Source organism: Phocoena phocoena, chromosome 10 (genome assembly GCF_963924675.1).
Source record: "Phocoena phocoena chromosome 10, mPhoPho1.1, whole genome shotgun sequence".
Lineage (NCBI taxonomy): Eukaryota > Metazoa > Chordata > Mammalia > Artiodactyla > Phocoenidae > Phocoena > Phocoena phocoena.
Genome location: NC_089228.1, coordinates 52,064,003 through 52,079,888, shown reverse-complemented (window position 1 = coordinate 52,079,888; position 15,886 = coordinate 52,064,003). Strand labels below are relative to the sequence as shown.

General features: G+C 45.8%; 1 protein-coding gene across 1 annotated transcript in view; it reads right to left on the bottom strand.

Moving 5' to 3' along the window:
- Nucleotides 1-770: 770 nt before the first annotated feature.
- SUSD5 (sushi domain containing 5) overlaps nucleotides 771-15,886 on the bottom strand; it is a 37,028-nt gene continuing 21,912 nt past the window's right edge. The window contains exons 5-6 of the mRNA XM_065885935.1: nucleotides 11,667-11,855; nucleotides 771-2,068 (exon numbers count right to left, since the gene is read on the bottom strand). Of these exons, the coding sequence (XP_065742007.1) occupies nucleotides 771-2,068; nucleotides 11,667-11,855 (1,487 nt within the window). The remainder of the gene's footprint in view (nucleotides 2,069-11,666; nucleotides 11,856-15,886) is intronic.

The window sequence follows — 15,886 nt, the reverse complement described above, 5'->3', positions numbered from 1 at the left end:
GGCAAAAACTCTAAGACATTCCTAGGCTCAGACTGGTCAAGGACAACCAGGCCACTGCTTCTGAGAGGAAACGGTGCTTACTGGTACAAAACAAATCTTGTTTTTTAAAAAAACGATGGGCTGTCCCACAGGATGGAGGGAACAGGGTGGATGTGTGTCCCACCACTCCTCCCCTCCCCTCCCAACCAAACATCTGTCGTAAATTCTTTCCAATTTCAACAAACAACTTTTTAAAAATCTCAAAGCTTCTAGACTATGTCCTGGTTCTTGGCTCATATGCCCTCAGCAACGTCACAGCATTAAAAGGAAATAACCCATTATTCTTCCATATCCCACTCCCAGCAATTAAATATCTATATCCGAAATAACACTGCTCTCAAATGCTCTGTACATCACATCTATTTTGAAAATTTCATGTTGCAGTCTCAGTCATTTTCTTTCTTAAAAAAAAAGAAAAGACAACTGTATGATGAAGAGGTGAGTTTTGACCTCTCACTGGAATTAGGAAGCACAGGTCTGGGATTAGTGCAACAGGTTCCAGGGCAGATGGTCAAGGGGATGCTGAGGTGTGTGAAGATGCCACCAAAGCCTCCCTGCCCTGCCAGGTGCCTCCAGAGATGCTTCTCAGCCTAGAAAACAAAGACCTGAGAAAAAAAAGACGAGCCCTACTCCACTTGTTTCGTGCGCTAGTGAATTGTCAGTGTTTCTCAATGTGATGTGTCACAGTTTATCTTCCTCCCAAGGGGCTTCGGGCGAGCCCCCCAAGGTGGCTAGACCTTCTCCATCTCAATCTGCTGGTGGTAGTGACCAACGTGCCGCTGGCCAACATTCAGCTTGTACTCGGAGCTCCTGTGCTGGCACCTGCGGTAACCCCACACGGCCCCCATGCCTGCCAGGAACAGAAGCAGGCACAGGACCGTGACAATGGTGGCAATGATGGGGCCCCTGCTGAGGCTGCGACATTTATCCCCTACGCAGGACTCCAAGGTTGGAAGAAGCTCCTCGCTTGCACCTGGGCCGGGGACTTCCTGTCCCAGGAAGTCCTCAGACAGCAGGTATGGAAAGGTATCCTGGACCTCAGGGGAAGTGATTTCCACTGGAGTCCGGGTGGCCGCCGTGACAGTTGAGGGAATGAGGTTCGACGTCTTGTGGATGGCGGTTGTCACCGTCTCCAGGATAGAGCTGGTGAGCTCATAGGGTAGGGTGGACATGGGAGGCTTCTCTGTGGCATATCTCCAAGGAACAGTTGACTGGTCCCTGGTCAAGTCACCATCCCCCTTGCTGGGACTCTCAGTTTCAGACACACCCATGGGTCTGAGAGCCAAAGCTTCTACATCTAGAGTTTGAGTTGGAAGAACTGAACGGTTGGTTGTGTCCTCACTGAGTGTGAGAGTGGTACTCCTGGGCTTCTTAACTTCCACAAGAGCAGGCTGATTGGGTGTAACTAGGAAGGTTTCTTCCAGCCCTACTGATCGATTGCCCTTGTCCTTCTCTTCCTCCTCTTCTGCCTCTGTCTTCCTCCAAGCCCCATCGGTCACAGGGTAGCCATCTAACCAGGACTCATCGCTGCTGCTCACCATTGGGTCACCTGCCTTGCTGTCATTCCTACCCACAAATGGCCCCAAGGGACCATCAGTGCTGCTGTAGATGACCCTAGTTTCTTCTGGCTCACCTGGGGCCAATGTGGTGCCACTGTGGTTGTCTCCAGCAGGAAACTGCTTTTTGGTGTCCTTTTCCATCTCCTTTTCCAACTCAGGCTTGTGGAAGGTCTCATCAGGAAACCAGAACATGTACTTCTGGTTTTGTTGGGATCCTGGCAGGTCTGTGGGGACACTGCTCCCAGTGCTGGGCAAACCTGTGGTTGGCGCAAAAGCTGTATCCTGGGCTGTGTCTTCTCTCCCCACAGAAATAGAGACCAGATGGTCCTGCTTTGGAGCCTCCTCAGAGGCTTCTCCCTGACCCCTGTCCTCCTCTGCCTCTGTCCGGGAATCCTCCATGAGCTCTCTGAATGACACAGATCTGTCATCAGGAAAATTATCTTCATAGTCAATATGTACCTCACCCTCATCTGGAAGGAAAGAGGGAAAAGCCTCATTAAGTCCGAGGTCACAGAGCCAGCGTGGAACACAGAAAGGAAAACCAAAAGCATAAAGACTGGAACAAATGAAATAAAACTGTTATTCTCAGATGCTATGACTGTATCACAGATAAACCCAAAGAACCTATATACAAAGTGTTAAACAAATTAACAGGCAAGTTTATCAAGGAAACTGGGTCTACAGTCAACATAAAACATCAACTGTATCTCTATATACCAGCAATAAACAGAAAACAAAAAATTTAAAAGATACTATTTGCCATAGCATAAAAAAATCCCAGACTCCTAGGAATAAATCTAACAAAAGATGGGTAAGATTTCTACATAGAATGGTACAAAGTATTTCTGAGCAAAATTAAAGAAGACTTAAGTAGTGAAGGGCTATCCTATGTTAGTACAATGGAAGTGTAATTGTTAAGCTGTCAATTCTGCCCAAATTGACCTATGTAGATTTAATACAATCCTAATAAATATCTCAGACATTGACAAGCTGATGCTAAAATTTATGGAAATGCAGAGGGCCAAGAATAGACAAGGAAAAAGAAAAGTTGGGGCATGCAAACTACAAGATTTCAAGATTTACTATAAAACTGGAGTACTTTTTAAGACTGTGTGTGGTATTGGCACAAAGACAGACAACCAAATTACATTAACTTTAAGAACTTCTGTTCATCAAAAGCCACCACGAAGAGAGTTAAAATGCAAGCCACAGAGTTGAAGATAATTGCAACACATATAGCCTCCAAAGGGTTCCAGAATTTATAAAGAACTCCTACAAATCAATAATAAATAGGCAGGAACTTCCCTGGTGGCATAGTGGTTAAGAATCTACCTGCCAATTCAAGGGACACAGGTTTGATCCCTGGTCCGGGAAGATCCCAAATGCCGCAGAGCAACAAAGCCTGTGCGCCACAACTACTGAGCCCGAGCTTTGCCGCAACTACTGAAGCCCGTGCGCTCTAGAGCCCGTGCTCCGCAAAGAGAAGCCACCGCAATGAGAAGCTCACACACCGCAAGGAAGAGTAGCCCCTGCTTTTTGTTATGCATAACAAGTTTCTTTGACCATACCTGAGTTATGTTAATGAGGTGATTCTGTGGGCCCCTAGAGAGTTTCAGGTTGGGGGCTGGTTGTCAGAGGAACCAACCACGTGATTAGAGGGTTGGACCTTTCAGCCCCACCCCCACCTAGGGAGAGGGGCTGGAGATTGAGCTGATCGCCAAGGCCAATGATGTAACCGACCATACCTACGTAATGAAACCTCCATAAAAACCCTTAAACTACAGGGTTTCAAGAACTTCCAGGTTGGTGAATGTGTCCAACGTGCTGGGGAGGAATACACCCCAGGTTCAAGGGACAGAAGCTCCCGTCCTCGGGATCTTTCCAGACCTTGTCCTATGTACCTCTTCATCTGGTTATTCAACCTGTATCCTTGTAATATCCTTTATAATAAACTGGTAACTATAAGTAAAGTCCTTTCCTGAGTTCTGTGAGCTGTTCTAGTAAATTGTCAAACCTGAGGAGGGGGTCGTAAAAACCCCCAATTTATAGCCAGTTGGTCACAAGTCCAGGTGATCTGGATTTGTGATTGGCATGTAAAGCAGAGGCAGTCTTGTGGGACTGAGCCCGTAATCCATGGGTTCTGCACTAACTCCAGGTAGGTAATGTTAGAATGGAATTGAACTGTAGGACGCCCAGCTGGTGTCCAGAGATTTGCAAAATTGGTTGTTGGTGTGAGGGATCCCCCTCCACTGCCCCCCACCTCACCACATTTGGAGTCAGACGTGTTCTGCAGGTGGAAACAAAGCTTAGGAGTTTCCCCCTACTTCACTCTGCACCTTAAAAAGGGCAAAATGCAAAGATCTCCAGCACCAAGGTCTGGATGGAATGCTGGGGTGTGGTGTGTTCCTGGGCTCTGAAACTGGATTAGTGGGCATTTGGTTTATTTCTAATAAGTCTCCTTATCTTGCTTATTTAATGACTTGCAGAGTTATAAACACATTTAAAAATCCTTTCTGAACTGCTCCTAAAATTTAAGCCCATTCATTTTACTTTTCATTATTATATTTGTGATCTTTGATGTTACTACTATGACTCGATGAAGGCTACTTTGTAGATACTAAAACCCCCAGCAGGTGGAAGAAGTTAACTATATGGTGACCAGGCTGTAGCCATGACATAAGCTGCCACAATTCTTAGAACTGGCCTCAAAGAAATGGGAACAAACCGACCCTGGAACTGAAGATTAACTGAACCTAAAACAATCAAGATGATGGTGATCAGACCACCGCCTGACCAATTTCAAGAGTACGGTCAGAGCTGACTGTGCTGTTCCTGAACGTAGTCCCCACCCTCTGCCTATAAAAGCTCTTGCCCACTGATTGTCAGTGGGGGGAGTCGGTCTTTGGACAGGAGACTGGCCTCCCCTCTCGGTTGCTGGCCTTTGAAATAAAGCAAACTTTCCTTTCCGTCAACCTTGCCTCTTTATTGGCTTTTGAGCGGCGAGCAGCTGGACCCACTTTAGGTTAAGTATTTGGCTCCCAACCTGAGGCTGGGCTCTCGCGATATCTGGCTCCCGGGTTTTCCCGACCAGAGCCGCCGCCATGAAGACTCGCAGGGACGGCTGCGAGGAGCTAGTTGCTCGTGACTCGCTGGCCCTGAGATGGGGTTTGGAGGGACGTTCATAGCAGCTGTCGAAACTATTTGTTTCGGGGATTCTCCCTGTTTCTTCCCAGCTCGGCACTGGCTGCCAGCGTATGCTTTCCCTTGGTGGAATGAAAAGATGCCTCTGGAAGAGCTGACGAGCTCCAAGACCGAGGTAAGTTCACTGGTGTGCACCCGGCAAGCTTCTCTTTTGAGCACCAAGTGCTATTTGGCATTTTGCCAATTGGTTCTGACGTGTGTCTGAGGTTGAGGACCGTCTGTGTTGGGAAGTGTTTGTTTGGGACTCCATATTGGTCATCCTCTCAGAGTATTTATGACAGTTCTGTCTTCTGGTGTGTGGACAAGTCCTCTCTGCCTTTGTGTCCCCAGCACTCAGCGTGGTGCCTGGCACATAGTAGACACTCTGGAAATACTTGTTGAATGAATAACCACGTGAATGAAGAGGTGAACGAGTGATGGAAGCCCGTTTTGATCAAGCTTGGTTCAGTCTGGAAGTCCGTCAGCCAGGGCATTATTTGGTGCATATGACAGTAGCAAAGAATGGTAAACAACCTCTTAGTCCTAGTACTGAGCATAATCAATGTGGGCTAAATTCCTTCTCCCATGTAACCCAGCCCATGAGCTTAAGAAGTCAAAAGGCACCTGGAATATGGGCAGGACGTGAGCCATTTTCTCCTCCCCCATACCTTCTTGTGCAGGAAATACTGGCCTAGCGTATAATGTTAGAGCTGGGGGTTTGGGATAGGTCAGCCCACTCTTGCCTGGTGGGCCTGCCTTGACCAGGACCCTTATGGCCAGTCTGAGCTGTGTGTGCGTGCGTGTGTGTGTGCGTGCGTGCGTGCATGTGTGTGTGTGTGTGTGTGTCTGCCTGTCTGTCTGGAGGTTCTGCCTTCAGAGCTCCCTGAGCCTAGAGCATCCCTGGATGGCAGCCCAGGGACCAGAGCCAAGCTCTTCCTCTCTGTCCAGGTTCTCAGGTCAAGGTCTGGCTCAGAAACAGGCTCTCACTGTGTCACAGTTTCGCCAAAACCTCAAATGAAGACACAGACACCAACTGTTTACAAAGAGTCTACTCATGACAAAATATCCCAAGCCTGTTTTTCCCTTCTTGAGTAACAGTAAAGTTTGTTGCTCACTGAATGTCAACCCAAAATTACACTCTGCCTCAAGGTGGGGAACATCAGCCCTTTGCCTGCTGAGGTGTAATTTCTCTCCCCTCCCTCTGCTCCCCTGAGTCTGCGCTCTCCTTAACCAACCCTCCAGCCCTCTCCTCCCCCACGCTCTCCTGAAAGCTGGGCTGGCACAACACTGGGCCTTCTGATTTAGACCAACGGGTCCAGGAAATGTAAACTCCATGGGCTCTTTTGGCAAAAACCAAGTCATACCCTGTGTGTTTAGATTTAATCGTTACTTTAGGAAAACCAAAGACTACACATCAATAGAAATCAGGAGTAAAAAGAAAAGGGTCGCCCAGGTCGTGCCTTTATCAGGGGCAGAAGTATACAGGCCGGGGCCCAGAACCCTGGGCTCTCCCAGTGCTGCCATTTTTCATGTTGTTGCATTTATGGAAGCCCACGCATGCCTTCTTTTTCCCTCTGGTCTTGGCTACACAGCCTTTAAAAATAGTAATTTTGAAAAAGACAACCAGACAAGCCAGAAATAACCACTGGTTCAATGAACCTCTGAACAAATATGGCAATATTGACAAAGAAATTCTAAATTCAGTCCAGTCTCTGGCTTTTACTCTATGAAGGAAGTCTAGAAGATGGAGAAAAACAGACATGGAAGTTAATTTAAGAAAACAAAAGATGGGCTTTAGAAATGAGGGAAAATAGCAAAGGAACTTAGTGAGGGAACAGCTAGTTTACAAAGCAAGCCCTGATGCTTTTTAGAGGCCCCTGGAGAAGCACACAGCCATCATAAAGATGTTGGAATGAGATGTGCCTGGTTTTAATCTTGGCTCTGCTTTTTTTTTTTAAATAATTCTTTTTTTATTTTTGGCTGCCTTGAGTCTTTGTTGCTGTGCATGGGCTTTCTCTAGTTGCAGTGAGCGGGGGCTACTCTTTGCTGTGGTGCACAGGCTTCTCATTGCGGTGGCTTCTCTTGTTGTGGAGCACAGGCTCTAGGCGCGCGGGCTTTAGTAGATGTGGCATGCAGGCTCAGTAGTTGTGGCTCACGGGCTCTAGAGCGCAGGCTCAGTAGTTGTGGCGCACAGGCTTAGTTGCTCTGCGGCATGTGGGATCTTCCTGGACCAGGACTCGAACCCGTGTCCCCTGCATTGGCAGACAGATTCTTAACCACTGCGCCGCCAGGGAAGTCCCTTGGCTCTGCTTCTTTCTGGCTGTCTGACGCAGGAAGTTACTGAACCTCTCTGTCCCTCAGTTTTCCCATCTATCAATTGGAGCTGGCCATTTCTACTTTCAGACTTGTGAAGATGAAATGAGATAAAGTGTATAAAACTCCTCTTACAGAAAGGAACATGAGGAGACTTGGGGAAGATGAAAATGTTCTGTGTTTTGGTTCTGGTGGTGGTTTCATGGGTGTACAGATCTGTGACAACTCAGAGACTTTTATATTTTAAATGGTTACTGTTTATTGTATGCAAATTAAACCTCAGGAAACTTGTTAAAAAAACAAAACAAGAACAAAAAACAACTCCCAAAACAGAGATGACATGGAACAGGTTTGGCATGGTTTATGACAGCTCTTTTCTCAGTGCCCAAATGGGGAATGGGTCTTGTTTCCATAGCTGCAACAGACCAGGGAAGGGAAAAGGAATAGCTGTCCATTTGTTGTTGGACTCAGAGGTGGCAGGGCTGGTAGAGTGAGGTCAAGCTTGGTGTCACTCACTTTCCTGATACTACAGACCAGAAAGCACAAACAGAACCATGGAGCTCGGAGTGGAAAATCTTAAAGGCTTTTCAGAGCCTGTCTTGGCAGATACCCTTTGTCAGGGCAAGTTGTCTTTTTTTTGGCCACACCATTTGGCATGTGGGATGTTAGTTCCCTGACTAGGGATTGAACCTGTGCCCCCTGCAGTCGAAGCTCAGAATCTTAACCGCTGGACTGCCAGGGAAGTTCCCAGGGCAAGTTTTAAAGGAGGATCAAGGGGCAAGTCAGAGAGCAAGGGTCTATGAGTCTCTCCCAGAGCTGTTGAAGGCAGTGAGCACCCAGGACAGCAAGTAGGGGAGTGGTCAGTGTGCCCAGGGAAGCACGTGTGGCACCATGGTCACATGGCCAGGGGTGGCCACTCGGAGTGCTGGGAGGTCAGAGACCATCTAGGGTACAAGTGGCCAGAGATGGATATGGCCTTGAAGATATGGGACTTGGCATAATAAGAAGCCCAAAGACAACCAAATATAGCATGGAAATCTGCGCACATGCGTAAGGAGCAAAGCACCAGGAGTTTTCTATAATTAGGGCAACAGCCAACCATAGTTGGATACCAAGAACATTAGAGAGGTATGACAAACATTTCGTGCTGCCCAACTGGGAATGGAAACCAACTGTGGATTCGGGTAGGAGAATGGGAAACAAAATGGCCAGACCCAGACCTGGACTCTAGGAACCAAAGCTAGAGAAATACCAACATGCAGAGGGGAGAAAATGGCAGTTTAAGAAGTCCCCACCCATTCAGTTTGATGGTCAAGGCTAAAGTCCCTGTGCTAAGTGAGAGATTTCACCAGCACCACTTGAGGCTGGACCATAAGGTCGAGGTGAACATACAACCTGGGTGGGCAGTGTGTGCCTGAGGCACCCTCCTGCATTGGCCACTCACTGACCACCCAGGTGGGTGTGCCCCTGTGCATTCATGCCTGCTTACCATTCAAAGTTTAAATTTCATCATGCTCATTCAGGTAGTCCCCACTTTACTAATTTTTCTTTAAACCACTGCTCTCCGGAACTGATGCTTTAATAAGCAACTAAGTTCTCCACTGTAGTGGATGCTGTCGGTGCTTGTGTCCCCTTTCCCAGACCAGTGCACCCATCCCCCAGCTGCTGTGAGCGACGGCAGCTGAGGGTTCACAGCTGCCACTCCTCTGGAGGACTGCCCTTGGAGGAATGGGAGCCTCAGTTAGGGCGGTTGCAACCCGCCTTGCCCTCCGTGCACAGCAGCCTGCAGCCAACGACAGACTAATACGGAGGAACTTAGGCCGGTCCCCTTGCTTCCAAGTGGGACCAACCCTGTGGTGCAATTCATGCTCCCCAGCTCCCCAAGGGATCAGGCAAAGCAAGGATCCAGCTGAGGCCACATCCTTAACTCCTCCCTCTCACCTTCCCTGCCTCCCTTATTCCCTTTCTCCCTCAACAAGCCATGGACATCTGAACAGGCTCTGCTTTTAGAGAATCTAACCCAAGTCATCTAGCCAGTCTTCAAGATGCCCAAACAGTGACAAATTTGAGTAAAACAGTCTTCCTAGTAGCCCTGAGCTCCTAAGCTCCAGCTCATTCCTGTGCTCGCTGCAGTTCCACCCAGGTGCATCCCACTCCCCAGCGACACACTGAAAACATAAGGCTACCAGAACCTTTGTAGGCTGTGAAACCAGTGCACACTTTTTAGCTTCCATTGACTGGACCTGTGCAGCCTTTGAGTACTTTTCCCACCTGGGAACACACACTTCCTTTAAAATTTCACCTGGGACACCTCGTTTTCCAGCTTTCCCTTTTACCTCATCATCTACTGCTTCTCTGTCTCTCCTAAGGTATTCAGTTTACTAGTTTCCTTTAGGGTTGGGACAGTTTTGCTCAACGTTGATTACACAGTACCTGGGACCCTGCCAGATGAAGGGAGGGGGACAGAGTGAATGAATGAATGGCCAGTAGGCCGTAGAAGGAATGTTGTTGTCCAAACCAAGATGGGTCCAACTCCAAAACCCTTGTTCGGCCCACCCTCTCAAGATGACTTTTCTCCAACTGAAGCAGTTCCTTAATCAAAACAAGTTGGTGTTCACTGGAAAAATACATGTAAGGTGGAGTCAAACACCTGGTGACAATGTTCTTGTAACACACACACACACACACACACACACACACACATTTATAATAACACAGATACTTTAAACGTTAAATCTATAGAGTAATGAAAACTATAACGGTCTGTATATTCAGCTAAGTGTAGAAACCAGAATTTCTGCCCAGCAGCTGAAAGCTCCAACGACTCTGCTTTGCGGTGAGAAAGCGAACACCATTTCAGACACACAAAACCTTCATTTAGTTCTCATTCTACTGGGGCCAGTAAACAACCCCTTTGAGTGGTGGACGTGCCTCGTGGGATGGTGCAGCCTCGGTGCCTCACCAGAAACACAGCCAGCCCACTGACACCTCAGGGTGAGCCTGGGTCTGCTTTGAGGCGACACATGCAACAAGCAGGAAGTCAGGTCTTATGCCTCTTTTCTCAGACAGGTGAATCCATCGGAACTGGCAGCAGCTCCTGCCTGTCACAAAGCAGCAGCAACAGAGGAAAGTTCTAGAAAATGGCTCAAATTGTGTTTCAGGGACTTGTCCCACTCTGTAACTTTGTTATTAGTATGTGACAAGCAAGTAGGAAGTTTTTAGAAGCTTTTGTAACAATTTGACAGGGGAATTTTATGTCTATTTAAGGAAAATTTTTATTTATATCTAGAATATCTTTCCTTTAGTTTTATGCTAACTCATTTTTATTGCATTTTTACTAATGTGTCAGTCTATCAATAACAAGAAAACAAAGTTTTAATTGTGCACAGAGAGTTTGAGACAACAAAATCTCACTATTCATCAAAAAACACTCCAAGAGGAAAAAATAAGCCACAGAATGAGAGAGAAAATTTCAACACATTAAGAAAGTTTTCGTAAAAAAGAAATCCAACATTAACATAAATAATCAAATCAGTTAGAGAAATGGGCAAAAATCTTGGACAGACACTTACTGAGTAAATGCTCATAGTATCTGATTAGATAAGTGCTTGGGTAGAGACATGGGTTTTACAGGTCACCATGGAGTAGTCACCAGATTGGTGAAAAGGTAAAAAGTCTCACAATCCTGAAGGTTGGTGAGGATGCTGGAACAGAGCTCTTATACACAGCTGGTGGGAGAGTAAACTGGTCAAAACACTTTAGAAAACTCTCCACGTAAGCTGGACACACACCTACCCCATGGGCAGCAACTCCACTGCCAGGAACCAAAAGAAATGTGTTCACATGTGAAACGAATGATGTGGAGGAAAACGATCACCGCAGCGTAAATTTTCGACAGTCACAACCCGAGAACAAGCCAAATGACCACGAGCAGAAATAATGGGTGGTGTATTCAAACTATAGATAGTAAACTGCAATGAACCCAAAAAACCACAGCTCAGGCAACAACATGGATGAAGCTCACAGACAAGACAGCACCCTAGTCTCATCATGGTTCTCCCATAGGATCTGCTGGACATTCTGGGGACCAACCGTCCTATAAATTCAGTAACATTGTGGTGCTGGAGTCATCCCCCTCTATAGCGGCAACCTCCACTTGGGACCCAGAGGTCATGGGGGATCAGGAAGGTGGGCTCTGGAAGGAATCTTGGGGAGAAAGGAACCCTGTGAGGTCAGGGAACAATTCAGGGTCTGGCATGAGGTCCATGGTGTAGGAGTCATAGGAGAGAGTGATTTCTGCCATTGGGAGAATTCCCAAGGGGGCTGGGCAGGGGTGGGATGCAGAAGCCTCGCCCCCAGGCATATGATGATGATGGAATGGGGACATCTGGGGGAATCAGATCAAGTTTCGGGAGCTAAATGCCCAACAGGAGTCTTTTTAACCTCAGCTATAATTTTATTCAGACTCACGGAGCAGCCCAGGGAGTATAGCAAGACAGCAGGGCAGCAGCAGCAGAAAATTCCCATCAAGAGGAGCGGTCCATACAGCTGTCCTGGAGTTATTTTCCTGCTTACCTTTCCCGCAGGCCTGGACCAGGCCATACCACTCCCCGCAGCTGTTGCACAGCAAGGTGAAGGCTGTTTCGCGCCGGCCCGTCACGTGGCCGGGGGCGCAAAGGTACAGCAGCTCGTCCCCCATCTCCAAGCCCGTGTGGCCCTGCAGGATGGTGTGTGGGAAGGAAGGTGGGTCTCCACACGGCTTCTCTGAGGACAAGGAATCACAATAAGTTTTCCCAAACTCTGCAGAACTTTTTCAGCCTGGGAGGAAAAAACAAACTTAAAAAACAACCCCTTGAGACTTCCCTGGTGGTCCAGTGGTTAAGAATACGCCTTCCAATGCAGGGGACGTGGGTTCGATCCCTGGTCGGGGAACTAACATCACACATGTTTGGGGGCAACTAAGCCCATTAGCTCTAGAGCCCACGCACTGCAAAGATCCTGCATGCTGCAACTAAGACCGGATGTAGCCAAGTAAATAAATACTGAAAAAAAAGAAGCCAGTAGAGGAAGTAAAATGGAATAATATAAAATATTGGGTTAATCCAAAAGGAACGGAACAATAGAAGAGGAAAAACAAAAAGCAACCCCCTCTCCCCCATGGGTGTTGCCTGCACCTTAACCTGAGATCTCCTTCACCCTGGCATCCCCAGGACATGGCAGAATGCCTGGCGCAGATGAAGCACTCAAAAAATACTTGTTGAATGAATAAAAGTGCTACAACTTTGTGTTTTTATTTATTTTTTTAAAAAAGATTTATTTATTTATTTAGCTGCATTGGTCTTTGTTGCAGCACTCGGGTTTCTCACTAGTTGTGGCATGTGGGCTCCAGAGCGTGTGGGCTCAGTAGTTGCGGCACACAGGCTCTCTAGCTGTGGCCCACAGGCTTAGTTGCCCTGCGGCATGTGGGATCTTAGTTCCCCGACCAGGGATCAAACCCACGTCCCCTGCATTGGAAGATGGATTCTTAACCACTGGACCACCAGGGAAGTCCCACAACTTTGTATTTTTAAATTGCCAGGCAATATTATCCTCTAATGTCTCCTTGAAAGGCGGACCCAGAGACACTGCCCAGCAGCAAGTGGTACTCTTTGTGAAATGCTGAAATATTACAGACTGTAGAGTAGAGGATGCCTCTCCCCTCCCCCAACCTCGACCCTGATGGTAACACTGTTACCGGTTTGGTATTTACAAATAAATACTGATGGAGATGCACATAGGTATACTACATATGTAGCTGTGTGTGTGTGTGTGTGTGTGTGTGTGTGTGTGTGTATTATTTTTTATTGGAGTAGAGTTGCTTTACAGTGATGTGTTAGTTTCTTGCTGTACAGAAAGGTGAATCGGTCATACATATATCCACTCTTTTTTAGATTTCTTTCCCATTTAGGTCACCACAGAGCATTCAGTAGAGTTCCCTGTGCTATACAGTAGGTTCTCATTAGTTATCTATTTTATACATAGTAGTGTGTATATGTCAATCCCAATCTTCCAACTTATCCCACCCTCTTCTTCCCCCCTTGGTAACCGTAAGTTTGTTCTCTACATCTGTGACTCTGTTTTTGCTTTGCAAATAAGTTCATCTCTACCATTTCTCTAGATTCCACATATAAGCGATAATATATGATATTGTGTGTGTGTGTTAACATAAAGAGGATTATATATTTATTACCGAGTGCCTGCTTTTTAAAAAAACTAAGTTTTTTTAAACTAATAAATTAAGTTTTGGAGCAGGTTTAGGTTCACAGCAGAATTGAGTGGAAGGCACAGAGATTTCCCATGTTCCCGTCTCTACCCAGGCACAGCCTTCTCACTATCCTCTACCACAGTGGTACATTTGTTACAATCCATGAGCCTACATTGACATGTCATTATCTCTCAAAGGCCACAGTTTACATTTGGGTTCACTCTTCATGTTCTACAGTCTATGGGTTTTGATTGTATAAACCCAATCTATGGGTTTTGAATATATAATTACATACATCCGCCATTGTAGTATCATACAAAACAGTTTCACTGCCCTAAAAATCCTTTGTGCTACACTTATTCATTCCTCCTAACTCCTGGCAACCATTAATCCTTTTACTGTCTCCATAGTTTTGCTTTTTATAGAATGTCATATAGTTGGAATCATACAGTACATAGCCTTCTCAGACTGGCTTCTTTCACTTAGTAATAAGCATTTGTTTCCTCCATGTGTTTTCAAGGCTTGATAGCTTATTTCTTTTTAGCACTGAATAATATTCTATTGTCTGGAAGTGCTAACAGTTTATTTATCCATTCACCTACTGAAAGACATCATGGTTGCTTCCAAGTTTTGGCAATTAGGAAAATAAGCTGCTAATAAACATTCATGTACAGGTTTTTGTGTGAACTTAAGTTTTCAGCTAATTTGGGTAAATATCAAGAACTGTGATTGCTGGATCGCATGGTAAAAGTATGTTTAGTTTGGTAAGAAACTGCCACACTGTCTTCCAAAGTGGCTGCACCATTTTGCACTCCCACCAGCAACGAATGAGAGTTCCTGCTGTTCCACATCCTTGTCAGCGTTTGGTGTCATCAGTGTTCTGGATTTTGGCCATTCTACTAGATGTGTAGTGGTAAATCATTGTTTTTTGTTTTTTTGTTTTAAATTAATTTATTTGGCTGTGCTGTGTCTTCGTTGCTGCACGTGGGTTTTCTCTAGTTGCGGCGAGCAGAAGTTACTCTTCGTTGCAGTGCACGGGCTTTTCATTACGGTGGTTTCTCTTGTTGTGGAGCACGGACTCTAGGTGTGCGGGCTTCAGTAGTTGTGGCTTGCGGGCTCTAGATCATAGGATCAGTAGCTGTGGCGCACGGGCTTAGTTGTTCTGCAGCATGTGGGATCTTCCTGGACCAGGGCTCGAACCTGTGTCCCTGGCATTGGCAGGCAGATTCTTAACCACTGCACCACCAGGGAAGTCCCTCATTGTTGTTTTAATTTGCATTTCCCTGACGACATATGATGTGGAGCATTTTTTCGTATGCTTACTTGCCATCTGTGTATCTTCTTTGGTGGGGTGTCCGTTCAGGTCTTTTGCCTATTTTTAAATTGAGCTGTTCATTTTCTTAATGTTGAATTTCAAGAGTTCTTTGTATATTTTGAATAATAGTCCTTTAGTAGATATGTCTTTTGCAGATATTTTCGCCAGTCCAGGGCTTGCCTTTTCATTCTCTTGACACTGTCTTTTGCAGAGCAGAAGTTTTCAATCTTAAGTAAGTCCAGCTTAACAATTACTTCCTTCATGTATTGTGCCTTTGCTGTTGTATCAAGAAAGTCATCACCATAAACAAGGTCATCTAGGTTTTCACCTGTATTATCTTCCAGGATATTTGTAGTTTTGCATTTTACATTTAGGTCTGTGATCCGTTTTGAGTTAAATTTTGTGAGGGGTGTAAGGGCTGTGTCTAGGTTCTTTTCTTTTGCATGTGGATGTTCAGTTGTCCCAGCACCTATATTAAAAAGACTATTTTTGCTCCATTGTATTGCTTTTGCTCCCTTGTCAAAGATCAGTTAACTATATATATTTATGTGGGTCTATTTCTGGGCTCTCTACTCGATTCCATTGTTCTTTCACCAATACCACACTGTATTGATTTCTGCAACTTTATGTCTTTTAAAATTTAATTTTAAAAAGATTTTATTTTATATTGGAGCATAGTTGATTAACAATGTTGTGTTAGTTTCAGGTGTACAGCAAAGTGACTCAGTTATACATGTACATGTATCTATTCCTTTTCAGATTTTTTTCCCATTTAGGTTATTACAGATTATTGAGCAGAGTTCCCTGTGCTACACAGTAGGTCCTTGTTGGTTATCTAATTTAAATATGTGTATATGTCGATCCCAAACTCCCAATCTATCCCTCCCTCTAGGTAAGTCTTGAAGTTGAGTCATGTCAGTCCTCCAACTTTGTTCTTCTTGAATTATGAGTTAGCTATTCTGGGTCTTTGTCTCTCCCTATAAACTATAGAATTAGTTCATATCCACAAAATAACTTGCTGGAATTATGACTGAGATTGCATTGAATCTATAGATCAAGTTGGGAATAACTGCAGTGGGATTATCTGGGCTGCCCAGCAGCTACTCGAGCCCCCAGGGATGTTCCAAACCCAACTCATTCTCTGAAGCACTAGGACAAGGGCTCACCCAGAGCTAGTCTCCCCAGAACCACTGGTATCTCAGATTTGTAGCCCGTGCTCCAGCTGTTTTCTCTGCA